The following is a 26,914-nucleotide window of genomic DNA, read 5'->3' as shown; positions in this document are numbered from 1 at the left end:
TGTATTGTGATATCCCCAGCAAAAGACAGGTTGCCTAAGCAGGCTTCTTTTGCCTTCTCTTCAGAAATGGTACACAGTGTAATTGTCATGGGTATACATTAAGACACAGATCTTTTTTTTTTTGGATATTTTCTACATTTTCAAATATATTGATTTCAGTTACAACACAGAATACAAAGTGTACAGTGCTCACTTTATATTTAATTAATGCATTCTTTTTTTAACAATTATCATCAGCATGGAAGCATATCCTCTGGAATGGTGGCCGAAACATGAAGGGGCATACGAATATTTAACATAACTGGCATGTAAATACTTTGCAATGCCGGCTACAAAAGTGCCATGCAAATGCCTGTTCTCACTTTCAGGTCACATTGTAAATCAGAGTGGACAGCATTATCTCCTGTAAATGTAAATAAATTTGTTTGTCTAAGTGATAGTTTTACATTGTTTTGTTTTTGAGTGCAGTTATGTAACAAAAAAAAATCTACTTTTGTAAGTTGCACTTTCATGATAAAGAGATTGCACTACAGTACTTTTATGAGGTGAACTGAAAAATACTATTTTGTTTGCCATTTTTTAAAGTGCAATTATTTGTAATAAAAATAATATAAAGTGAGCACTGTCAACTTTGTATACTGTGTTGCAATTGAAATCAATATATTTAAAAATGTAAGAAAACATACAAAAATATTGAATACATTTCAATTGGTATTCTATTGTTTAACAGTGCGATTAATTGTGATTAATTTTTTTGAGTTACTCACATGAGTTAACTGTGATTAATTGACAGCCCTACTAATATTCTGTACTGCAGGGTCAGCTCCAGATATGAACTCAATATCATTCGCTGGACTGCTATGCAAGTGCTGTTTGGATTCAGTAGTACTACTTTGTGTTTGATGGGAGCAGTATTGTTAATGTACTGGTGACAAGCAATCCTGAAAATTCATGGCTGCAAAAAATATTTCCACTACCTCTAGAGGGGCATCCTGAAAATCCTTGGTTGTAAAAGGATAAGAAACAGACCCAAGGTTAGATGGTCTATATTCTGTGCTAGGAGTTAGTTACTTTGGGACTCCTCTCATCCCAATGTACATGATCATACTCTACATGGACAGACTGTTCTCTCTTGGTAGTTTATCCCCTTCTTATTCCACACAATATAGGGTAAACAAAACAGCTGAAAGAAGAAATGTCCTTATTTTGGCCTAAAGTCCTCCTTGATGCAGAGCATATTGACAGAAAGGGCTCCATTTCTATTATTATGCAAACACTGGTGGATCATTGGGGATGCTTCACTGATATCAGTGTGGGCTGGTCAGGCAAGGTGCATGACACACACAGCTTTAAGAACACAGGACTGTTCAGGAAGCTGCAAGTGTAACCCACACACCTCCTGGGTGTGGTGTTCTGTCCCATTTGGTGGCACCAAGACCACTTAGAGCAGGGGTGGGCAAACTTTTTGGCCTGAGGGCCACATCGGGGTTCCAAAACTGTATGGAGGGCCGGGTAGGGAAGGCTGTGCCTCCTCAAACAGCCTGGTCCCCGCCCCCTATCCTCTATTGGTCATTGTGGGACAGCTACTGAAGCAGTGTTAGGGTAGTGTGTAAGATAAGAATAAGGATAATGACACCTGAAGATCTGCCCCACTGTCTGCTAAAGCAAGATGATGAGGAGGCAAAACCTGGCATATTTGATTAAGGAGGAGGACATGAAGCTCTTTGGCAGCCTAACTCCATTAGTTTTTTTTCTCTGAAACTGCTCAGCACTTTTTTCACTTTAATTTGTTCATGAGGAGTTTGCTGACAAGAATGAATGAAGTAAGAGCATCAGCTGTCCGTGGATCAGTTTTCTTTCTGATAAAATGCCTGTATCACTCCTGCTTTGAATGAAAACCGTCATCTCTCCCTTTTCTGCTTGGTTAGATATTTGCCTGAGCTGTGGAGTTCAGATCCAGACCCAAATCTGAATTTTCCCAAACTCTGGGGTGTTCAATTTCAGGGCCCTTTTCACAGGTCCCTTACAGAGATATGCCTCAGGCATGACAGCATCCAGAACCAGAAACCATTCAGATTCCACAGCAAGAGGTAATGTATAAAAACATAGATAGATCATCAAAATTCATGAAGAGGAGCTGGTGGGTGCATCTAGTGTTCTTGTCCTGACCCATCCCTAGGTCTGGTGAAATTTTTTTAACAGCCCTATTAATAATAATATCTTACATTTAGATAGTATCTCTCATCCTGAAGTTGCCAAAGGCCTTTATGAACTACATACATTCACCAATCACTATTGATGCAACCACCTTTGAGATGAGAAGCACCAAACAGACAATTTGCACACAGGAATAAATGAGAGAGGAAATAAAATATTGCCTAATTGGTGAGCAGAGGAAAGTAAACTGCCAGGAGATCCTGAATGTCCATGTTGAGTAGACAGGACCCTCAGGTTTTAAGGGAGGGGTATGAAAAGAATTAGAAGTAAGTGAAGAAAACATAGCTTGTTGAATGTTTGAATTTGAATTACCCCCGTACTTTCCTTAAATATATATGGCTATCTTCCAGGAACTGACACAATACAATTCCTCTGGTCTGGTCAAGCTGTACTTGGCACAGGACCCAATGGAGGGAATAACAAAAGTGGCTTTTTGTTGCTTCTCAATTGTGGGGCTGGCTGGGGATGCTTTGGACCTCAGCACAACTCTAAGCAGCTTCAGAGCTGCTCTAAATTGCCTGTGGTCTCCAAAGCTGTACTGGCAGCCATAATCACGGAGGCATAGCAATACATTGGCCATGCCCCCTTTTGTTCTGGGAATAACCTTTACAGTTAGCACTGGGGGGGTAGTGTAGAACTGGTGTAGTGGTTCTACAGCACCCTGGAGGTTTTCTCTATATGGAAAAACTCATTTGGCCAATAAAGTTGAATTTACAGTCCCTCTGTGCCAGTAAAGCAGTACAAATGAGCCAGTGGGGCTATGAATCCGTCCTTCTGTCTCCTAGAGCAAGATTCTTCTGTTCTATTATTACACACCCACTTTATGGAAATATTTTGTCATTAATATTCACTGAGCACCGCCTACTTTGCTTATAAATCCAAACACAAGTCAAGAGACATCTGTTTAATATAAGTCAGCACTTACAGTTTTGTGTGATTATATCTGATCTGTTTGATCTACCACGTCAGCACTGTTTGTTAACTGTAATTTTATCTGATGTGGAAAATTCTAGAATGCTTGCAAAAAGAAATCTCTATATATATGCATTCCATTACATTGTAAAATAACAATTACTGTATGCTATGTTTTATTTCCTTTTTACACACAACAGCTCACTTTCCTGGGGAGTCCTCTAAGTAAGGGGAAATACTGGAAAGGTATGTTTGATTAAACATACCAACATTTGTAAAACAAACCCTCATTGGGTTTTTTTTTTGGGGGGGGGGAAGGGGGCGGGGCTAGACATGGGAGTACAAGAACTATATTTAATCATCCGGCAGCTAAAATTTACAGGACTGGGATAAAGAAATCTTGGACACCACAAGGGTTACCTTGTGGGGTTTCCTCTGTATACTGCCCCCCAGGAGCAAGGAATTTTGGAGCCCTTGAGGAAGCAGAGGGCATGGTCTCCAAACTCTGTGGATCAGTACTAGGAAAGGAAGCTGCGACCCATGGTGTGCTATACCTTCCATTGTGATAACTGAGAACTGCTCCCTCTCTGTTGCCATTGCCTTCTCTGCCTGCATCTATGCCACCCCTTCCCCTCTCCAATGGGGCTGCTGACATAGTGCAGGTTGGACAGTGTTAACTCCTATAAGCATATTTTCCCTGATATCCTCTTGGTTCTGAGGGAAGCATACATAAATTTATTGTGGTCCACAACAAAACTCCTATTCATTTTAACGGTACAGGATCAGGCCATTTATGTCTGTAGATTATTTTTATTTTATAAATCAGCACTGCCAGTCCTTAGACTTCAGACAGCACCTGAAAGTGACAAAGGGAGGTCCTTCTCAGAGGCTTGCTACAGTGCAATCTATTGATCCCACTTGGTGGGATGAAAAAAATCAGAAGCAAATGTTCTGTAATTTAAAACCTTGTAATTTATTTCCCCAATTTGACATCTGTTGCATATAAACAGGAGCAGAAATGGAAACACAGAGCTCCAACTCTCAGCTATTGCCGACTGGTTTCTGATTCTTCATCCATGGAACGAAACACTGGAATGGCAAACATAAGGTTAGGATTTTAAATGAGGAATTAATGAAAATGCTTCTTACTTTGTTGCTGCCCTTAATGTAGTTTCCATGGAAACAGGACTGGAAAGGCTGCCTGTAGCATATAGCTGGGAAGGAAATCTCTGCCTTGTCAGTTTCAGCTCTGAGCCAGTGATATTGCCAGATTTTTTCCCCCACTGTTTTTAGCACCTTAAATGAGAACAATGATTTCTCACAGGGCAATTTAGGTAACAATCATGATTTGGCCAGTTATGTTGGTTACTTGTGCACTTGGCCTATTTAATTCCTCTTTTTAAATTTTTACATTAGTTTGGTAGTGTCAGTAATGTATATTAGAACTATTGAATCATGACACCAGATTATTGAAAATGTCACTTGAGTTGAAGACATTCATTCCATGTCATTTTTAAGTAGCGGCAGGTGCAGTCTGAGCATATGGCATGAGCTAGACACAACTCTGTCATTCACTTGCTTTTTGATGAATCACACTGGGCCTGGTGTTGAAAGGCGCTGAGCTCTTCCTACCTTCTTGTGCTCATCACTTCACACTCAGTCCCTAAGCCTCAATTAACAATCATCTGTAAATCCTGCCACTTGCAGAACTGCTTTGAGATGCTGAATATCCTCCCCACTGGGTTCAAATAAGAGTGTCCACACAGAGACTTGTACCGAAATAACTAAAAGTGGGAATTACAAATAACTTAGTTATTATGGTTCTAGTTTCCAGGGAGACAAGCCCTGCATTTCACTTTCAGGCTTTTAGAGTTGCAGTGTTGGGGTTTCAAACACAGCAGTGGGTGATTCTTTGTTTAAATATACATGTACCCAGTGAGGTTTTACTTTAATTTGGGGAACTGTCACTAAAGTGTTCTAGTAAAAGCTTGCTTTTAATGTGAATTTTGGGCCAAATCTGAGTTGACAGTTCGAGCCTGATGATTCCACAGTCCTGCCCAGGTTCTGGGGATGCTGTGAAGTAGCTGACTTTTACACTATTGACGTAAGGGTGACCAGATGTCCCGATTTTATAGGGACAGTCATGATTTTTGCGCCTTTTTCTTATATAGGCTCCTATTACCCCCTATCTCCTGTCCCCATTTTTCACATTTGCTGTCTGGTCACCCTAACTGATGTTAACCATTATTGATTAAAACGGCATGCATCTGACTTCCTCCTGCTGGAATGGCTACCAAGGCATTTCTATAACCCTTGCTTAGTTTGTGCCAGGGTACAGCCCGGGCACCTCTAGGTGTGGCACTTCATATCCCACCACCTCTGGGTTGCCACATCAGTTATGACAGGAAACCATTGCTTCACCCCCGGCACCCCTTTCATTACAAATTAAGCACCGTCTATAACCCAACTCTTCCAGGGGCCTCTCACTCAATCCGCCAGGGGCAAGGCCGGTGCCTGCTTTTCACCTCCTCCCTACCCTGGCAGCTTGGGTGGCCCTGCCACGCGTCCAACCCGGCGCTAGGGCTTACTGCAGCACGCCGGGCCTCCCCGCTCCAGGTGCAGCCCCCAGCGAGGGAAACGCCCAGGCGGCCACGGCCGCCGCGCGGCGTCACTCACCACAGCGCCCCTGGCTCAGCCCCTGTTCCTGCCCCACCCCTACGCCTGCCAGAGGAAGCGCGAGGGACCAGGCCCCGGAGCGCGAGAGCCCACGCGCTTCCCTCTTCGCCCTTTCTCGGGGGAGGCGAGGAACGCTCTCCTCGCTCCGCTTTACCGCGGAAGTTTGGCAGCTTGGGGCCGCCGTAGACGGGTGAGGCGCTGATTGTTGTCCGGGTGGATGCAATCGCCGTGGTGGGTGCGGGCGCCTCGAGCTCGTTCGGCGTGTCCCTGCGTCCCCGTCCGCGTCCCCCGCCCGGGCCCGGGCAGCCATGAGTGAGCGGGGGGAGCTGGACCTGACCGGGGCCAAGCAGAACACGGGCATGTGGCTGGTGAAGGTGAGAGGCCGCCCGGGCCTGGCTAGCGACTCATCCTGTCCCCCCGCGCTCCCGGCTTCTGGCCCCGCGAGGGAGGCCCCGCCACGGGCTGAGGCGGCTCCTTCCCTCCCCGGGGCCGAGACCCGGGCTCGCCTCGAGGCTACGCCGGGGCGGGAATCCCTGCGGCGGGGGCGGGGTTCCCTGTGGGGGCGGGGATCCTGGTAGGCCGGGGCGGAGCGGGGGAGAGATTCATCTGGGGGGCCTGAGGAAGCGGGATGAAGGGCGGGGGAGGGGGGCGGCAGCAGTTCCCTGGTTCTCTTGCTTTTGGGGGGGTGGGCGGAGTGACTTTCCCACTCCCCTTAGCGGCCCCTACGGTCTCCGCAGGAAAGCAGAGGCTCGTCTGGTTTCCTTGGAGCTGCGGAGACCTCGCCAGGCGCTAACCACCTCCCGAGTCGGCGGGCAGGTCCCACGGCTGCTCTCTACTCTGCCAGCACCGTGCCCAGAGAGCTGCGAGACTCCAGCCCCTTCAGTGGCTGTGTGTTACCGTACACACTGTAACGAGAGTGATCAGGTAAGGTGAGCTATTACCAGCAGGAGAGAAAAAAAAACCTTTTGTAGCGATGATCAAGGCGGGCCGTTTCCAGCAGTTGACAAGAACGTGTGAGGAACAGCGGGGGGGGGGGGAATAAACATGGGGAAATAGTTTTACTTTGTGTAATAACACATCCACTCCCAGTCTTTATTCAAGCCTAATTTAATGGTGTCCAGTTTGCAAATTAATTCCAATTCAGCAGTCTCTCACTGGAGTCTGTTTTTGAAGTTTTTTTGTTTTTACATTGCGACTTTTAGGTCTGTACAAATTGTACCAGCACCCCTGGGGGAACTGGCGCTGTCTCAGCAATCAGTTGTCCCTAGCATAAAAGCCACGTCAGGGGAGGGAGGAGGTGTGCTGAGGTGAGGAAGGAGCTCCCTAGTTAGCTCTAACTCACGACAGGGCTGGGTTGCCACAGAGTCCAGAAGCCTTTTTGTTGTAATATTGCTACTTTTAGATCTGTACGATTACATTAGGCTTGAATAAAGACTGGGAGTGGATGTGTCATTACACATAGTAAACCCCCGCCTTCCCCCCAGTTCCTCACACGTTCTTGTCAACTGCTGGAAATGGCCCACCTTGATTATCACTACAAAAAGTTTTTTTTCTCTCCTGCTTGTAATAGCTCACCTTACTTGATCACTCTTGTTACAGTGTGTATGGTAACACCCATTGTTTCATGCTCTCTGTGTATATAAAATCTTCCTACTGTTTTTTCCACTGCATGCATCCGATAAAGTGAGCTGTAGCTCATGAAAACTTATGTTCAGATAAATTTGTTAGTCTCTAAGGTGCCACAAGTACTCCTTTTCTTTTTGCGGATACAGACTAACACAGCTGCTACTCTGAAACCTACAATTAGTTGGGCATTTTTACCACTGTGTAATCACAGGCTAGATGATACAATGGTAAAAACATATAAATTCTGCCCATGTTAAATTTTTTACCATTAACATAAGAACATAAGAATGGCCATACTGGGTCAGACCAAAGGTCCATCCAGCCCAGCATTCTGTCCACCGACAGTGGCTAATGCCAGGTGCCCCAGAGGGAGTGAATCTAACAGGTAATGATCAAGTGATCTCACTCCTGCCATCCATCTCCACCCTCTGACAAAGAGAGGTTAGGGACACTATTGCCGCAACACTTGTGAATTACAGCTATAAAGTTTGCTAGTGTAAAAGGGTTATGCATGGTTTTCCTCTACCGTCCTGGTTTAAAATCCAATTCAGACCCGAAGGAGAGATAGCAGACCTGCTTCAGGTCTGAACTGGAATTTTAAACCAGGGCAAACTTTTGTAAGTAGGTCCCCCAACATGTTAAGAATCACAACATAGATGGGACTTAATCAGTTTTGCTACAATAATATGATCATTTGGTGGATTTAATTAAAAAAAAAAAAAAAAGACTTCTCTTTAAACAATAGAATGTTTTGTGTAGTGCTGCTTTACCACAATAGTTCACAACAAGATTTCCCTGGCTAATGAAGAGCAGGCATAACAATGTTGAAATTGTTAATTAATTTCTGGGGAAAAGACTTGCTGGAAAAACAGTTCTGGCTAACCTGGTTTCCCTTTAGAATGTGTGGAGCTAATATAGAAAGTATCCCAGAGAGAGACAACTTAATAGGCAATAATAGCCCAGATATTACAGTATTGGGTGCTTTAGGAATATATGCAATAAAAGTAAGTACAACTAAGGTTGTGAGGTTCTAGAGTGCAAAATATAGAAAAGTAGGTTGTGCTAATTAGGGAGTATTTTATTTTGAAATGGTATTGCTTTATGTCATCTCTTTTCCCACATGGTCATGTTACAAATTGTGAGGGAGAAGTATTATCCCTACCTACACAGCCAAGAATAAAGACCATGTCTCTAGAATCTTAAGTATTTTATATATGTTTTGTTCAGATGCTGTTAGTTCATTCATGGCCTCGGGTCAGACCTTAACTGGGGAATCCCTTTTCCAAAATCCAAGTTAAAATTATTTGAATTCTGTTTTTGTTTATAGAAACAAATTGCAATGTTTCCATACACTATATTCACGATTGTTAAAGGATTTTTGAAAACTGATCCTCCTAATTGTTCTTGCTAAAATTAAAAGAAATCCGCCATAGTGGGTGTTTTATTGTGTAAAACATTTCCTGTCTTCCTGTAGATTGCATAATCCCATCCACTATACAACTACAGATTTAGCTGGGTGAAGTGAGGCCCTACACTTAATGGCATCTTTTTTTTGTTCGGTGTGTAACGTGACAACTTTTGAACATGTTGTATCAATTCCAAAATTTCAGAGAATGTTCTGAGCAGCAATAGGCAGAACCCTGTTGAGGTTGATGAAAATGTAAATCTGGGAAAGCTTGATTTCTACCTGTATAAGTGAGGGAAAATCAGGCCCACCAAGTGCCTGATTGGTGCTGCAGGCAGATAAATCTTACTGGTGCCCCCTGATACTGCCTATAAATCACAGGTTGTGGCTTAATATTATTTAATATTTGTATTCCATAGCACCTACGAGCCATAGTCATGGATCAGGATCCCATTGTGTTGGGTGCTTCTGTCTCTCATTGGGTGTGCAGCTCTTCCTACATAAGCAACAAAGTATGCAGTCCTTTAGTTGTATATACTTTCTACAGTGGCTATAAATGCAAATATGGAATGACTTTACTGTACTAGTAAAACCCTAGAAAGTGATTGCTACAAAACTAAAAATAAAAATGGATTTGCTGGAGCTTCTGATGCATTGTGAGTGTCAAAAGAAGAGCATAAAAAGAACATTGTACATCAACGCTGTTTTAGTGTATGGCCTTGGGGTTAGTAAAAAATGACTTCCTTTTTTGTTCCACAAGTCAGTCAGATGTCCTGTTAAGTATTAAGGCTGCAATATGTAATCACCTCTTTTAGTTTCATTTAAGTCATACATCTTAGGCTATGCTTGGTAGATTTTGGAAAGTTTAAATATGATCAATTTTTGGTGCTGACTTCTTCTGTTTGCTTTCCCTAGCAAAGAAATATTAATCTCCAGTGTATTTTGATTGTTGTTGTAAAGAAAGCAATACAAAAAAGATGTTATTTTTTTAAATTAAGAAAAAAATAATAAAATCTTGGATATAACTATCTGTTGCATAGTTACCTGAATTTCTGTTTCTTTCTTTCTTTCTTTTTTTTTTTAGGTCCCCAAGTACTTGTCACAACAATGGACTAAAGCTTCAGGAAGGGGTGAAGTAGGGAAGCTGAGGATTGCCAAGTAAGTAGTTCATCATACTTTTTTTTGGTAGGATTTCTTAGAATTATTACAGAAGTAGAAAAAGTTATGTTTAGTGTACAGTAGTGTATTGCAGTGAAGTACTACTTATATTGCATAATATTTATTGAAAGTACAAGTTGGGTTTATTTCTATGAAATTAATAAGCTTGAAATATAGCTGCCTAGTGATTATCATTTTATATTCTAAACAATATGAATACAAAAAATTATACTTGTGTGGGTGGATATATTTTAGAACCCCATTTCTGATTTCATAGACATCGGCAATAGGCCCATCTAAATAAAGAATCTCCATCAATTTATTTATATGCTATTGTGTTGCTTCTATTTGCTCCTGCTGATTTTCCCATTTGTCCTTGGGTAGCTCAGGAGTGAAGACAGTAACAAAGCTAGAATTTGAGGTTGCTGCTGTTATCAGAGGAGCCAAACCTGTGAAATTAGATTATGGAAACTAAAATATTAAATATTTTCTTTTACAGAAATCAAGGAAGAACAGAAGTAAGTAATTACCAAATCCAAAGGCTATCAATGTGTTATATTTTGAACTTTAGTGTTGCTTAAAGTAGTGTACATTTCTCTTATAGTACTTGTAATAGAGCACTGGACTGGGAGTTGGGAGATCTGGGGGACTGGCTCTGTCACTGGCCTACTGCGTGACCTTGGGCAAGCCACGTATTGCTTCATGCCTCAGCTTCCCCATCTGTAAAATGAGGATAATGATGCTAATATCCTTTGTAAAGCGCTTTGAGATCTACTGATGAGAAGTGCTATATAAGAGCTAAGTATTAATATTAAGCAGAAAAAGTTGAAAACAAAGAAGTAAGAGTTCAGAAATATACCGTATCATATTTGGTGTTAATTCATTAGTTTTGTTAAATATAAAGTATTAGGGAATTTGAGGGTCTTTTCATCTGCAAAGGCAGTTGATTAATTTCTTTTATTAGCAATTGAATGAATAATAGCTTTACCAGGTATTTTACCTTTCATGTTAGATGGGAAGGTAGCAGCATGATTCAGTAAACCCCAGAGCCAACCAACACATTGAATTGGAAGAGACTTAGCAAAAATTCAGCAGTGGGGAAAAGCTGAATATACCATCTTAGAGTCTGATTTAACTCTCATTGGAATATGTGGAGAGACTCCAGTTGTCTTTGGGATTTGTTCAGGCTCATAGCTGGCTGTAATATATGCTGCTGACACTTTCTCAAAAATGAAGGTAGCTGTGTGAAACGTTTAAAATATCTACATTGAAAGGTATAACTATCTTAGGTTCTCAAACATTTTTAAAAATAATGAAATGCAATTAATTGTTCTCTGACATCAAGAGAAGATAATAAAAATCTGTTGAGTAAATTGTATAAATAATCCTATGTGAAAATGTTGAATAAAATATTTCAGAAGATTAGTATATTAAAAATTAGATCCCCGATGTATATTTGAACAATTCAAAATTGTACTGTACTATTTCATTTTTCTTTCGTTTCCTTTTTCCTAAGCTCTAAAATCTATGTAGTTAAAAGGTCTATGTACTAATATTATGTTCATTGTGGGTGTTAGGTATCATTTACTTTGAATGAAGATCTTGCAAGTATCAGTGATATTGGAGGAAAACCTGCTTCAGTCAGTGCACCCAGAGAACATCCATTTCTTTTGCAAAGTGTGGGAGGACAGACGTTAACAGTGTTTACAGAAAGCTCGGCAGGTAAGTTAGAATGAAAATTTGTTAATATAATTTCCGTCATGCATGTTTGCGTAGATTCATAATCTCAGCATGATAGTTGGTTAAAAGGACACCATCAAACGGATAGATCTAAAATAAAGACCTTTCAGCTTTATGGTCACATGCATGCACATAGCACTTCATTCTAGTTGACTATTTTTCTTCTTTTAATTGAGTAAGAGCCTGAAATGTCTCCAGAAAGGATTGTATTGTACATTCCAATACCAGCCTGCTGAACAGCTCAGAGAGGAAGAATGGAGTACAGCACAAAACCTTTGGGTTTCATCACGACTTGTGCTTCTGATAGGATGACCCAGCAGAAAACTGCTGCTTTGTTCAACACTTCTTTTGGAGGAAAGGATAGATTTGTCAGGAATCTAGCTACAGTGTGATGAAAATCAATTTTGAATTATGTTCATTTTTTTCTATCAGTCTTGATATAGTGTCTTGTTGACCAGTGAATATTAACGGTTATTCATCGAACTTTCCTGTTGTTTACTTTGTCAGAAAGTGTAATAGTAATGTGGTATTTGGCACGCAGGAAAAATAACTGTATTTTTGTCTATTGGATTCAAATTCCTTGACCTACATTATGTGTAGGTCACTGATATTACAGTAGCAATACATGGTAAGTGTGGGGCATTTTCAGGATACCATATTCTATGAGCATGTTAGGCCTAAATTATATGATGGAAACATCAAAATTATGATATGCCCTCCCTTTCACTGCTCTCCTTCCTCTTGTGGAATAGTCAGTATATTTTCCCTTTGCTGGTTCTGATACTAAATTAATGTTATGTAGTCCCCAAACTTTGTGTGCTGCAGTTTATATACTGTAAATGTATGGCAGCATCATAGAAAATAAGGTGGGGGAAAAGAGAGATTGGATGCCTTGAAAGCTTAGTAGAAGATACTTGGGGCTTCAGGCATCTTGGAATGTTTGGGAGTCCTCATCAGGCAAATAAAGTTTATGATGCTTTCCCTCCCCTTTCTGGGCAGGGTCAGAGGTGTACATTTGGATACGCTGGATTTTTGGATGGTTTGAATTCTTCATTTTCCACTCCTGCAAGGCTGGCCAGGAACCAGCTGCCCCTGTTGCATCTTGCCCAAATATCTGTCACTATATCTTAGAGTGGATAAACACATTCCCTGAATATGAATGCTCAACAATGGAATAGTTAACAGTGACATTTGAAGTGTAATAATTAGGCTTCAGATTTGACACCATAAAAATATTCATGGGATCGTTCACAAGTCTCTGAGATACTGTTTTGTTTTTTAAAAAAGGGTAAGGGACAGACCTACTTATTGCTATGAACTGATGGTGATACAACATGTCCCTGTATGGCACACATTTATGATTGCATTGTGTCTATCATAAGGCAATGAAATGGAAAAATTTAAATTTCCGCATTAGAGTGGGTAATTATATGAGAGTGATTCCTATTACACTTTCCATCTGCTATCTGACTAGGTGTATCCTAGAGAATGTCAGATAGATTAGACAATAAGGTGGGGTAAGAAAAAAATACCTGGGGATAATACTGATTCTCATTTTTAATGGAGAAGAATGTGTAGAAAGGCTTTTTGAGCCACTTTCTCCCCTGATTTACGTCTTGTGCAATCTTGGAGTGTAAGCCAGACCAGAACTTGGCATTAATGTTTTAGCTAAATCTGAGGAGTCTTTCACGATAAAATAAATGATCATCAACTTTACTTCTTATGAAGCACTGCTTGCCATAAATACACAATTCTGATCTCTCAGAATGGGTTATGCCCTTTTGAAAGAAGGGAAGTCCACTGAATTGCTAAATATTCTAAGTTTTACAGTCTAAGTTAGTATAAAGTGCATAGGTAGCAGTAGACTGGGGGGGTTCCTTTAATATCCATTCGGTGATTAGTATGCTAAGTCAACATAATGGAAAATGTAATTCGATAAACCCAAAATCAATTGCTAGAGGAATTGTGCTTCGGTTAGCAAAGACAGCATGGTACACAGAAAACTGATTTACATTGTATACAGAAAGGTTGGTAGAATGGTTTAGTTTTCTGTAAATTGGAAACTAAATTCGTTTATTCAGTAGGTGAAATCAAATGTATTTTTGTTTCATTCAGTTGTCAACACTGATATTTTTTTCTGATGTGATCACCCCTAAGTACTTAGATCATAATTGCTCTAGCATGCATTGTTTCTGAGTATGAAAAAGTTATTCCATTTCATACTTGTTCTTTAAGGGAAAAAAGTTCTGCAAACAAGATAAGGAATCTATATCCCTATGCCTTTTTGTTTAGGGGCAGTGGGAAGTCCTCAACGTCAATTTTAAGAGCCAAGTTGATTAATAAACTAAGAGCAGCAGCAACCAGTATAGTTAAAGTTGTGAAATGGTTAATGTTCTGACCCCCTGTTGTTCAGTCTCTTACAACTTGCTGTAATTTTTCAAGTTTGGTCTGTACTTTAAGATGAATATTTGTTTAAACGTTCCAAAATAAGATTCAACTATTTTTGCTTATAAGTGGGGGGGAGGAAATCCTTGTTACTGGAAAAGTAAAAGAGAACCATTGCAACCCTCTCTTGTACAATTGTAGTATCAAAATGGTGTGGGATGTTAAACTGAAATTTGGCATGGAAATAGCTACCATTGAGAGTACACCTGTGGGTGTTCTGCTGGAAAAGTTAGTTTTGATTTAACCAAATTACAAGCCTTTGAAAATTCTTTGTGTATGATGCAAAGAATATCTTGTGTGACCTTTTTTAAAACACACTCTAGCAATATTCTGAGTAAAGCTGGCTGCATTGTGTATTCATGTATGGCTAACTTAAAATTACATTTTTTTTTTCTACAACCCAAGCTAGCGTCTTTTGATTGTGTATTCATCTGTGTATGCTGTATGAACTGAATCCATGAAAATCATTTATGTGAAACTTAGTTACATCCTGATTCTGTAAAGTCTTAGCCTGTGTAACTCTACTCATATGAGTAGTTCACTGAAAGAAGCACTGTGACACATCATTCCACTTTGGTCTATATATGCCACCACCAATAGGATCATCTTTGATGCTCATCGGGTGATGTGGTCAGAATCTATATGGGAATCCCTCTGTCTTCTATACCACATCAAGCTCAAGCTTCTTGCAATAGCCTTCAAAGCCCTAAATAGCCTTGACCCATCTCTCATGACATGAACCCACCTCCCCACCCCCCTGTGATGTGTTGTTACACAATTTGTCCATTTACCCAACAACAGTCTGTGCTTCTTCCATGGCACTCTCTATGCATGCAATGCAGTTTTCTGGGTTGGTTTGTAAAGTCACTAATGTCTCATTTAAATCCTTCCTGAAGACCTACTTTTCCCACAATGCCTATTTCATTATTTATCTTATGTATGAACTGCTAATTTATTTGAAGAGAGTGGCCTACAGACACTGGAGCTGAATCTAGAAATTACCATGACAAAAGATGTGGATTGAATTGTGGAGGGAGGAAAGGAGGGTAAGGGGTAAGGAGTTTATTGCCTTGTTTAATTTGAAAACAAATGTAAGTAGCAAGAGGTACCTGTCATCAGCCAGATTGGTTTGCTTGGGTATTGTTTCCCCCGTCCACAAACTTCCTTTCATTGTCTTCTTAGAGTGGTGGATGCTCTTTGGAGCAGGGAACTCTATTTCCTCTGTGTTTGGAAAGTAGCTAGTGTATTTCATAGAATCATAGGAATGTAGACCTGAAAGGGACCTCAAGAAGTCATCATATCCAGTCCCTTGTGCTGAGGCAGGACCTTGACAGGTGTTTGTCCAACCTTTTCTTTAAAATGTCCAGTAATGGAAATACCACTCCCTTAGCAGTCTACTTCAGTGGTTAACTACCCTTATAGTTAGAAAGCTTTTCCTAATATCTAACCTAAATCTCCCTTGCTGCAGATTAAGCCCATTAGTTGTCCAATCTTCACTGGACATGGAGAACATTTGATCACTGTCCTCTTTATAACAACCCCGAAAGTATTTGAAGACTGTCATCAGGACTCCTCATCAAGATGTTATTCTTTTCTCAAGACTAAACATGCTCAGTTGTTTGTTGTTTTGTTTTGTTTTTTTTAAATCTTTCCCTCTAGGTCAGATTTTCTAAACCTTTTATATTTTTGTTGTTCTCTTTTTAACTCTCCCCAGTTTGTCCACATGTTAAGATTTGGCACCCAAAACTAGACACAGTACTCCAGCTGAGGCCTCACCAGTGCCAGACTGAATGGGACAGTCGCCTCCCATATCTTACATTTGACACTCCCATTAATCCAGAATCATATTAGCCTTTTTCACAACTGTGACTTTTTGGGCATTGCTGCAGTTGTAGAATATGTCTACACTGGGACCAGGGATCTGATTTGCAATTTGTATAGACTACTCACACTAGCTTTAATTTAGCTAGCTTATAAAAAATAGCAGTGAAAGCGCAGTGGCATGGGCGGCTCAAGTGAATATGTACCTACGGGGTTAGGTGGGCTTGAGCAGCCCAAGCAGTAGTCCACATTACCTCTTTCTTGCTACTATTTTTAGCAAGCTAGCTAGATTAAAGCCAGCACTGGTATGTCTACGAGAGTTGCAAATCACACCCCGACCTGCAGTGTAGATGTACCCTTCACAGTAGTAATTTTTGTCTGTTTTAAGGTTTGTCTGTGTTCAAAAGGATTTTAATGATACAAGCCCTGATCATGCTTCTGTTGACTTCAGTGGGACCTAACAGCATGTCTGTCTGACTAACACTGTTTAGTGAAGAAATAACATAAAAAATATGTGATAGGCTTGTATACTGATATGTATTATGTTAGAGCCTGCAGGTGAGAACCCAGTTGTCAGAGGCACTGTGTAGATTTATAGGAAGATATCCCCTGCCCCAGTGAGCTTTTACAAACTTAGTTTAAGAGGCAACAAATGGGTGAATTATGTGAGCATTCATAAACAACCCTGAATTGTGCCTCTCACTAAGCCCAGACCATTGAATTCTCACGTGTGGATTTTTTGTTACATGCTTATTATAAGTTGTGTGATGGTATACACTGAAGCCAAAAATGTGCTTGTTGGAATTACTGTTATTTATGTAGGGTATTACCATTGCACCAATTTAACCATAAATTCCTTTATTAAACCCAAAGGCTGTATGGTATTTACACAGTTGCTCTAAACATGCCTAAGTAATAAGCAATTTACTACCGCCAAACAGTAACAAAACACTTATAAGTATTTGATTAAGATACTTACAAATGGGGAAAACACAGGGGTGCTTAAATCCATATTGGTCAGCTCTGACTTGGGCAGGCAAGTATTAACCCTTTTATGAGTTTACTTTTTTATACCCTTTAACAAACAAGTGGTGTCGTTGCCAATTATTAGACCCTAGCTAAGGCCAGATGAAGGAGTTTCTTATACATTCAATTATTTACTGGACCTGGTACCCAGTTAACCATATTTATTTCTGTTACTTTAGCTATTTTGAAGGATCATTACAAGTTTAACACAACAGCTCTTCTTTCTCATGACTTCTTTGGTTGCATGCCATGAGTCTATTGCTCAATTCCCGCTATTAATCCCAGCTCAATTTAAAACCAGGGTTCATCCAAATCTAATGTGGGCCTGCATTCCTACCATGCTTTTTTTTTGTTGTACTTTAATTTTATTTTATTAAGTTTAAAAATCAAATAACTTTGGGAAAATACGATGGTTATGAAAACTGGGGACTGATAGCACTAGTTGGTGCCAGGTATACAAACTATGAATGAGCGTTATGTCAGCTTCCAGAAACGGTTGTGCTAGCTGACCTCAATCTAGATTTAAAACAGCCCTTCCATGGTACTCCTGTTCTGGGTCTCTCTTGACAAGAGATCGCCAGTTCTTTCACATTGAGTAATGTAGACATACGTCCTCTGGCATCTTTAGGTAATTTCCATTAATTTTGTAACTGCGCCATCTTTATATCCACTTCATCAGAAGTGTCTTGTTTTTATTTTTAAAGGAAAAATAAGCTAGTACATCAATCCTCTGTGCCCATTTCTTCAATTGGAGAAGAAATGAGGTGCTTAAGATTTGTTCTCTTAATTTGTTTAATCTTCAGGAGTGCATGCTAGAGATTATACACAGTTATAAGGTCATCTTTTGTTCTTATACTGACAAATAATTTGGGGGATGCTAATCTGTTCATATCAAATAATTGAGTAAAGAAATATTAAAGCTGGCTGGACAGAGTTGGAGTATTCAGACGTTATATATTGAGTGGGCTGAACTAACATTTAAGTATAACTTCGCCACTTTTGAGATCCATTGATATAAATACTTGTTTTATTCATTAATGTGAATTGTAAAATGTAGCCAGTTTGCCATACAAAGATTTGGAAAGACTATTTCTTACAGTTAACTAGAATTCAAGCTTTCTTTGGCTTCTGTTATTCCTTTCCTTGAAAAACTAATTAATGTGTCTCCTCTTAAAACATACTTACTTTCCCATTGTTTTTGGGCTGGCTCACCAAAAATTTGCTTCTGCACTCACTACCATTACAAAATTTTGCCCTTGGCTTTCCTACAGCCCTAAAAGTACGCAATGAGTAATCGGCAGTAATGGCTCAGACTTTGGGGAATCAAGTATATCTAGATAATTAACTGATTTGGACTTGCACTCATAAACCATTGGAGAAATCCTAAGAAAGAATATGCAGTTTGTTTCAGGGCTGGTCTATGCTACCAAGTTAGGTTGACTTAACTTCATAGCTCAGGATTATGAAAAATGTCACACCCTGCGTGATGTAATTAAGCCAACGTAAGCCCCAGTGTAGACACTGCTGGGGTGACAGAAAAATTCTTCCGTCAACCGAATTAAGGCATCTCGGAGAGGTGGCTTTTACTACAGTGATGGAAGAACGCTTTCCGTTGCTGTAGTACGTGTCTACACTGTTGTGGCACAGCTGCTGCTGTAGCGTTTCTAGTGTAGACACTAGTCCCTGGGCTTTAGGTTTTTATATGGATAGCGCAACAGTATTTATAAAACTGTGTATAATGCTGGTAGCCTGTGGAAATCTGTACAGAGAATATGCTGTACTCTGTACCTGTTTGGTGGATTAGATTGTGTATAGTTAAACCTCAGCAAAGCTATCTGAGGATATTAGGGATTCACTGTAGGGCTAAACCAGCATTGATAGTCTGCTTCTATAATTTGTCCATCATAGAAATCTAGAGAGTGCTACTTGGAGTTGTTTTCACACTTTTACACAGTACTCCGCTCTCAACTTGGTGGTTTTTTAATAACTGCATAGTGTTTGTTGAAGGCATATGGCTCTACTGAGTAGAATTTGCAGTGTTTATCAGGAACAAACAGTCTAGTGGAACAAGTGTTCAGGGTGATGAGTGAAGAGAAGAATTAAGTCATTGAATGACTTTTATTTCCAGTCTCACTGCTGGGAAGAAAAACAGGCACAAGCACATGGTTTTATCAGCCACTTGGAGACCTGGCAAACTTGTATAAACATTGGGCAGTTAGGACATTGCTTTTAATTGCAGCTTTGGTCACAGGCTTAAAGCAGTGTTGCAAAATACACAGTTTTGGCTGGGTAAGTGAGACTTTTATTAGCCAGAAGGAAAATGGAGAGGGATAGGAAAGAGAAGTAGTAAGGTGGGAAAGGAAAAGATGGGAAGGGGTAGGGGACACACTGAACTTCTCACATCCCAGATGGTGGTTGGGATACATCTGGAGCCAGTGGAAGTAGAAACGTCATCTGAGTCCCTCTCTTGGCCTGGTTTGGTCGGGACATCTCTCAGGATTAGGATGACAAATGCCCATTGGTGTCATGATGGATCCCAATGTCCCAGGAGGTGGTGAGGGTGGCAGCCATAATGGTGAAGCTTCCTACCCCCCCACCCCCTTTTTTTTTTTTTGGAAAATATGCATCCGATGAAGTGAGCTATAGCTCACGAAAGCTTATGCTCAAATAAATTTGTTAGTCTCTAAGGTGCCACAAGTACTCCTTTTCTTTTTGTTTTTAAAGTGTCTGTCACAAACTGCACTACAATTAACAAGAATGCTGGTAGAAGTGCCAATCTGAGCAGGTGACCCAAAAACAAAATTAGCATGGAGATCATTCTTCCATTTGAATGCTCCTTCTGAGTCCGGGTTGAGACATTAGTAAAACAATGTGGGTGAAATGCATTTGTTCTGTAGATAAATGGAGTACTTCATTTTCCAGTGCTTTCAAGTCAACGCCTTTCCTAAACACAGTACTAGTTTTAAAACAAAATGAAACAAAAAAACTTATAAAAACCCAGTTGATTAAATCTACAGTACTTCCTCTTTCTTTTAGAGTATGTTCATAGCCCAAAGATATTTCCTTATTTCTCCCTCCTCTTCCTGTGGACCTCAGGAAAGTGACCATCCTTTCTGGCTGAGAAAGGAGGGATGGAATATAGCTGCCTCTAAATTCTGCCATTGCTACTCTTAACAGTAGCCAGAGAGAGGTTGCTACACAGATTTAAGGCACTTCAGCCACTACTTCACCTTGTTCTTTCTCTGTGGACCTCTCTGAGCAGGGGTAAGGGATCAAGCTTGAGGAATAATAGATGATCCTCCACATAGTATCATGTTGCATAACTCCCGGACTACTGCGAGAGATTTCCAGTTCTTCTTCTTGTCATGATAAAGATGGCAAACCAGTTTATTTGAGCATGAGCTTTCGTGAGCTACAGCTCACTACATCGGATGCTGTAGCTCACGAAAGCTCATGCTCAAATAAACTGGTTAGTCTCTAAGGTGCCACAAGTACTCCTTTTCTTTTTACGAATACAGACTAACACGGCGGTTACTCTGAAACCCATGATAAAGATGGTTACTTAAAATCTGTTAAAATCTGGAAGGTGAAAAAAAGTGAACCACTTTGGTTCTTGATTCAGACAATGTGTCCATATGTAAGTCTGCTTACTGATCATACGTATGTATCCATATAAGTTGTATGCAATGGAAGTTAGATGTCTAAATCCTTGTGAAAATCCCATTAGGTGCCTATCTGCATCTTGAGGCACTGAAATACCTTTAAAAATCTATCCCATCCTACCTGTATGCTTCCTAAAAGCATATTAGGCTTTGTGTGTTGATGCATTTCTGGGACCTTCCCTGTCCCAATCAGTTTAGTTTTGCACACATTGTCTATTGTGTTGAACAATTATGAAGCATTGTACTGCATTCCAAAACACCAGGTACAAAATACCAGCCTAATTTGCTGTATTGTCCAACTACAGAATAACAATTGAAATATCTATTTAGTGTAGGTTGATACCTCTCAGAAATGTTATTTGGCTGGTTTGGCTTACGCAGCCTTTTTTGGTAAGGATACTAGTGTATGTATCCTACTGCTCGGTAAAACACTAATACCTGGGTAATGTTCCTGAAGATCAGTTTACGAAACCTGTGTAACTGGAAGGTGTGGTTTCTATGATTGTTGCACAGGGAACCCAAAGCACAATTGTTTCTCTTGCTGCTTGCTGTCTAGGCTGATTTTTGGTCTTATTTTTGCAATAAATATGAACTACATCCTGTTCCATAAACATCACCATATGTACATCACTAGTTGCTATGCAACAATGCTATTTGTGTTTCCAGTCATTTTGTCTTATCTTTGTCATCAGTTATCATAGATGTAATTTTTTTGGGGGGGGGGGGGGGAAGGTGTGGGGGGGTGTTTTTGGAGGTGTTTGCATTCCAATATGCTACACTGAGCAAAATTAGTGTGTTTTTATTTTTTTTTAATATATGGGTAAGTTTTCTCTTTTAGACTGGACATGTTTTGATTAAAATTGTCATTTCTGAGCTTTCTACTGACAGCCACCATGGGGCTAGAAAGCAGCATTATTTGACAGTTTCAATCCTGGATCAAAAATTGGAAGATGATTGTGTTAAATATTTAGCAGTACACTTTCTTTTCTGAATGTGAGTATAAATCAGTTCCCATCCTATTTTAGTAGCCCCTTACATCATTTTGTGACAGCAGGTAGCTCAGAAATGCTGACTCGAAATTTTAACATTACTTTCAAATATTTGATTTATGGATGATGAAAAGTGCTTTTCTTACTATGTTAGATCTTGGGTAGAACTGCTTGGAAAAATGTGCTACTTGTGTGATTCAGAACAGCGGGATCAGGCCCAACATATGGGATATGTGTAGATTTTACACTATGGGCCAATTCAAACCTAGTACAAGGTGGATAATTCCAGTAAATTGGGTGGAGTTGGTCCCATTTACATGGAATTTTGAGGTTTGGCTCCATAGATCCTGGACTTTCTCTTTCTAACGACTTGTTCCTAGATGCAAGTTAAATGCTACTTTTTTTTTTTTTTTTTTTACTTACTATATGTCTGAAATATTTGTAGATCAAGCTGCCACATTGTTATAAAATGTGGTGTTAATGTTTCTTTTTAAAAGTGGGTGGAAAAATCTAGGAAATAGCTTTAGTTTTAAGCATTTGGTTGTCTAGGTTCTTATATGGCTTAGTGTGGTTTCTGAACACCTATCAGTAATTTCTACCTTCTAATCTTATGTAAGAAATTGTTTCTGTTGAACAGTCATAGTACAGAGAATTCCAACATAAACAGCACAGAAAATAACTATATTATCTATTTATCTCCAAGAGCCATTCAGTGTTCGATGGATTGATTATGTGTACTATCATGATCTCCAGTCCTTAACAAAAATGCAGCTGCTAATATCATCCATGCCAGTTTTTTCTGACTGATACTCCTCTCTTAGAGACTTTCCAGTGCATCAAATTCAAGCTTTTTGTGATTGCATTCAAAGCTCCAGGTAATTCTGTCCCTCCCTCTTCATCTGGCCGTGTCTCTTAATGTGTCGCACTCAATGTCTCTCCACCCTCACAACGACTTAATTTTCTTTTTCCACAACTGACTTTGTCTCTTTTTCCATGCTAATTCCCACGTGGAAAGCCCTTTCTGAGCTGGCATGCAGAGCTGCTACTGCAGTATTAGATTCTTCATATGCAATTTTTTACCAACCAGAATTAATATTCACAGTTTGTACTTTGGGTTTGTTGTGACCAGTGGACACCTTTGAAACCTCAGACGTACCAACCATTTTAAGAATTTTGGAGAAAAGATTTACTTATAGAAAGTGATTACAGTCCTAGAAAAATGTTTCTCCCCTCCTTCATTAAAGCAATGCTGCTAACATCACTGTAATTACTTTTGTTTGTTTTCTATAAATTCCTCAGTTTTCAAGATTTTTAGCATCTTGTGTTATTATTTCAAACCACAGTTAAGCTAAATGATGGTCTGTGATTTTTCAGTTCAATTGTTGTTGCTAAACAAAATAACTTCTGCCGCATTATTGAAAGCTGCTGTTTTTCTTGATACCTGTCTAACCCCCTCGGAGGGCAGGACACTCCCCATGTCTTCCACCCAGGATAAAATGAAATATGAAATTTCTGAAAAATAAAACAAAAAGTTGTAAAAAAGAGAAAGATAGAGCCCCATAAAATTATATCCTTCCTGCTCCTGCCACCCTTTCCAGCTGTCTGGACTCTTGTGATTCTAGCACTTAGCCACACATTCTGTTGTCCAAGATACCTCTGAGGTCTCATTTAATACCTTTTTGTTACTTTATATACTTGAGTTTTTTACCGACTGTCTGTGGAGCTGTAGCAGCAGGAGGAGAAAACCCATTGACAGCCAAATGATTAAAAGAAGTAGAAGCAACAGTAGCCTTTTAGATCTATCTCGTTAATGCAGATTACAAAATATTTGCAAAGATCATTAAGAAGTTGCATTCTATTATCAGAAAACCAAAAATACTACTCCAACTGACTTCTTTACAGACTGCATTTTGGATGACACCAGGCCTTCACTCACTTTGGGCAAGTCACCAAATCTCTCTGCCTCAGCTTCTCCATCTGTAAAATGGGGATGGTGTATGCTCACCCTTCCCGATGGGTGTGGTGAAGATTAACAGATGTTTATTAGCTGATCGAGTGTGGCTGACTGTCAGGGGTAAGCTATTGTTTCATTGCATTTTAGTTTTTTTAACTAGAATGTCCTGAGCCTTGGATAGGCAACCTTTTCAATTCTTGTATAAGTCCAAATAAGACATTTTGAGGATATAAAGTGCAAAATAAATGTTAGGTGGTGAAGGTTGATTCACTGTGTGGGGAATGGGGTTGGCAACTTCTTTACTGTAGTAACTTTAAAGATTATATAGCTACTTTGGTGTATGAGAGGTTCCCAGAACATTGGGCAATAGGATTTGGCATTTTTTACTCCTACATCAATGAGACTGAACAAATCTGCAGTGATTAAAATATACTTAGTAACTAGGCAGAAGAGCTACTTCCTCCAAGGTCTGTCTGAAGTTAGTACTGAAAGAGATACTTTTTCTAAGACCGGAATTCTAGTTTTATATCTGCTGTTAAGGGCATATTCTGTGGCTAAGTAAAAGCAAACCCACTCATCCCGTTTGTAGAACTTGATTGCTTAATCTAGAATCTAAAACAGGGGTGGGCAAACTTTTTGGCCTGAGGGCCACATCGGGTTTCCGAAATTGTACGGAGGGCTGGTTAAGGGAGGCTGTGCTTCCCCAAACAACCCCAGGCGTGGCCTGGCCCCCGCCCCCTATCTGACACCCTTTCCCCCCCCGGCTTCTCGCCTGCTGACGGCACCCCCCAGGACTCCCGCCCCTGACTGCCCACCCCCCACCCCATCCAACCCCTCCTCTCATTCCTGACTGCCCCCCCTCCCCCTGGGACCCCTGCCCCCCATTCAACCACCCCTTCTCCCTGTCCCCTGACAACCCCTGGAACCCCTGCCTGCCCCCAGTCGCCCCATCCAACCCCTCCTCTCCTTCCTGACTGCCCCCCCCCCGACCCCTGCCCCCTTTCAACCCCCCTGCTCCCTACCCTCTGACAGCCCTGCCCCCTATCCACGCCCCCACCCCCGACCACTGCCCCGAACTCCGCTGTCCTCTATCCAACCCCCCCCCCCCCCTCCCTGCCCCCTTATCGCACTCCCTGAAGCACCGGTGGCTGGCAGCGCTACAGCCGCGCCGCCCAGAGCACCAGGACAGGCAGCCATGCCGTCTGGCTGGAGTCAGCCACGCCACGGCGCAGCACAGAGCACCGGGTCAGACCACGGCTCTGCAGCTGCGCTGCCGCCCGGAGCATTGCGCCAACAGCACAGTGAGCTGAGGCTGCGGGGGAGGGGGAGCAGCAGGGGAGGGGTTGGGGGCTAGCCTCCGGGGCCAGGAACTCAGGGGCCTGGCAGGAGGGTCCCACGGGCCGTAGTTTGCCCACCCCTGATCTAAAACCTCTCAGAACGATGTGAACTACCTAAGTGTGTTGCCTTTTTATGCAGTAATCTTAGCTGAATAACAAACCGTACATTGCTCAAATGCTGAGAAATGACCTGTGGTAGAGCTTACTTGAAGACTTTAGTAGTATAAAGACTCTGGAATTGTGAAATAGCTTTCTCTAATGATCAGTGCTTTAAGAAAATTGCAGGCCATAATTTTGTTGAAGAAACTGCAACTTTTTATAGTTGCTGTAAATTTGACTGGCATTGTGGCCCAGTGCACCAGGTCACAAAGCCACTCACTCAGATTTGGCCTGTTTGCCCTCCATCATGTTTGCCTTCCAGTGCCAGGTGGGGGACACAGTGTTCTGTTCTGCTTTACTGCCTTGGAAGGGAGGCTGTATGGCTTGGAAGAAGGTGCTGGAGCGTGTATGTGATAGTGCGCACCAGAGCTGGTGCTCCTTCTGGGGTTCCCTGGGGGAGAGGGGGCGTGTCTTCATTCCTTGTCAGGAAACAGGTGAAGAGGAAGCCTGAGACATAACCCTCATGGGAGTGTTGTCTTGTGAGTGTCTCCATACTGATGTTTCACTGCACTAAAACCACAACTGAAAAGTTTCTGCAACATGTGAACCAAAAATCATAGAATCATAGAATATCAGGGTTGGAAGGGACCTCAGGAGGTCATCTAGTCCAACCCCCTGCTCAAAGCAGGACCAATCCCCAATTAAATCATCCCAGCCAGGGCTTTGTCAAGCCTGACCTTAAAAACTTCTAAGGAAGGAGATTCTACCACCTCCCTAGGTAACGCATTCCAGTGTTTCACCACCCTCTTGGTGAAAAAGTTTTTCCTAATATCCAACCTAAACCTCCCCCACTGCAACTTGAGACCATTACTCCTTGTCCTGTCCTCTTTTACCACTGAGAATAGTCTAGAACCATCCTCTCAGGTAGTTGAAAGCAGCTATCAAATCCCCCCTCATTCTTCTCTTCTGCAGACTAAACAATCCCAGTTCCCTCAGCCTCTCCTCATAAGTCATGTGTTCCAGACCCCTAATCATTTTTGTTGCCCTTCGCTGGACTCTCTCCAATTTATCCACATCCTTCTTGTAGTGTGGGGACCAAAACTGGACACAGTACTCCAGATGAGGCCTCACCAATGTCGAATAGAGGGGAACGATCACGTCCCTCGATCTGCTCGCTATGCCCCTACTTATACATCCCAAAATGCCATTGGCCTTCTTGGCAACAAGGGCACACTGTTGACTCATATCCAGCTTCTCGTCCACTGTCACCCCTAGGTCCTTTTCCGCAGAACTGCTGCCTAGCCATTCGGTCCCTAGTCTGTAGCGGTGCATTGGGTTCTTCCGTCCTAAGTGCAGAACCCTGCACTTATCCTTATTGAACCTCATCAGATTTCTTTTGGCCCAATCCTCCAATTTGTCTAGGTCCCTCTGTATCCTATCCCTGCCCTCCAGCGTATCTACCACTCCTCCTAGTTTAGTATCATCCGCAAATTTGCTGAGAGTGCAATCCACACCATCCTCCAGATCATTTATGAAGATATTGAACAAAACCGGCCCCAGGACCGACCCCTGGGGCACTCCACTTGACACCGGCTGCCAACTAGACATGGAGCCATTGATCACTACCCGTTGAGCCCGACAATCTAGCCAACTTTCTACCCACCTTATAGTGCATTCATCCAGCCCATACTACTTTAACTTGCTGACAAGAATACTGTGGGAGACCGTGTCAAAAGCTTTGCTAAAGTCAAGAAACAATACATCCACTGCTTTCCCTTCATCCACAGAACCAGTAATCTCATCATAGAAGGCGATTAGATTAGTCAGGCATGACCATCCGTTGGTGA

At 41.3% G+C, this 26,914-nt stretch overlaps 1 protein-coding gene across 5 annotated transcripts in view; it reads left to right on the top strand.

Moving 5' to 3' along the window:
* Nucleotides 1-5,849: 5,849 nt before the first annotated feature.
* Nucleotides 5,850-26,914, top strand: part of GTF2F2 (general transcription factor IIF subunit 2) — a 134,517-nt gene continuing 113,452 nt past the window's right edge. For 2 of the 5 annotated variants that reach the window (XM_037894334.2, XM_043522664.1), the window contains exons 1-4: nt 6,002-6,179; nt 9,921-9,994; nt 10,494-10,512; nt 11,572-11,716. In XM_037894334.2, the coding sequence (XP_037750262.1) occupies nt 6,114-6,179; nt 9,921-9,994; nt 10,494-10,512; nt 11,572-11,716 (304 nt within the window). In that variant the 5' untranslated portion in view covers nt 6,002-6,113. Of the gene's footprint in view, nt 6,180-9,258; nt 9,349-9,920; nt 9,995-10,493; nt 10,513-11,571; nt 11,717-26,914 lie in introns of those variants that run through there. The other 3 variants (XM_027821241.3, XM_027821240.3, XM_037894320.2) reach the window with 2 other exon arrangements.

Source organism: Chelonia mydas, chromosome 1, assembly GCF_015237465.2.
Source record: "Chelonia mydas isolate rCheMyd1 chromosome 1, rCheMyd1.pri.v2, whole genome shotgun sequence".
NCBI lineage: Eukaryota > Metazoa > Chordata > Testudines > Cheloniidae > Chelonia > Chelonia mydas.
The sequence above is the reverse complement of the archived record's forward strand: the minus strand, read 5'-3'. Positions and strand labels throughout refer to the sequence as shown.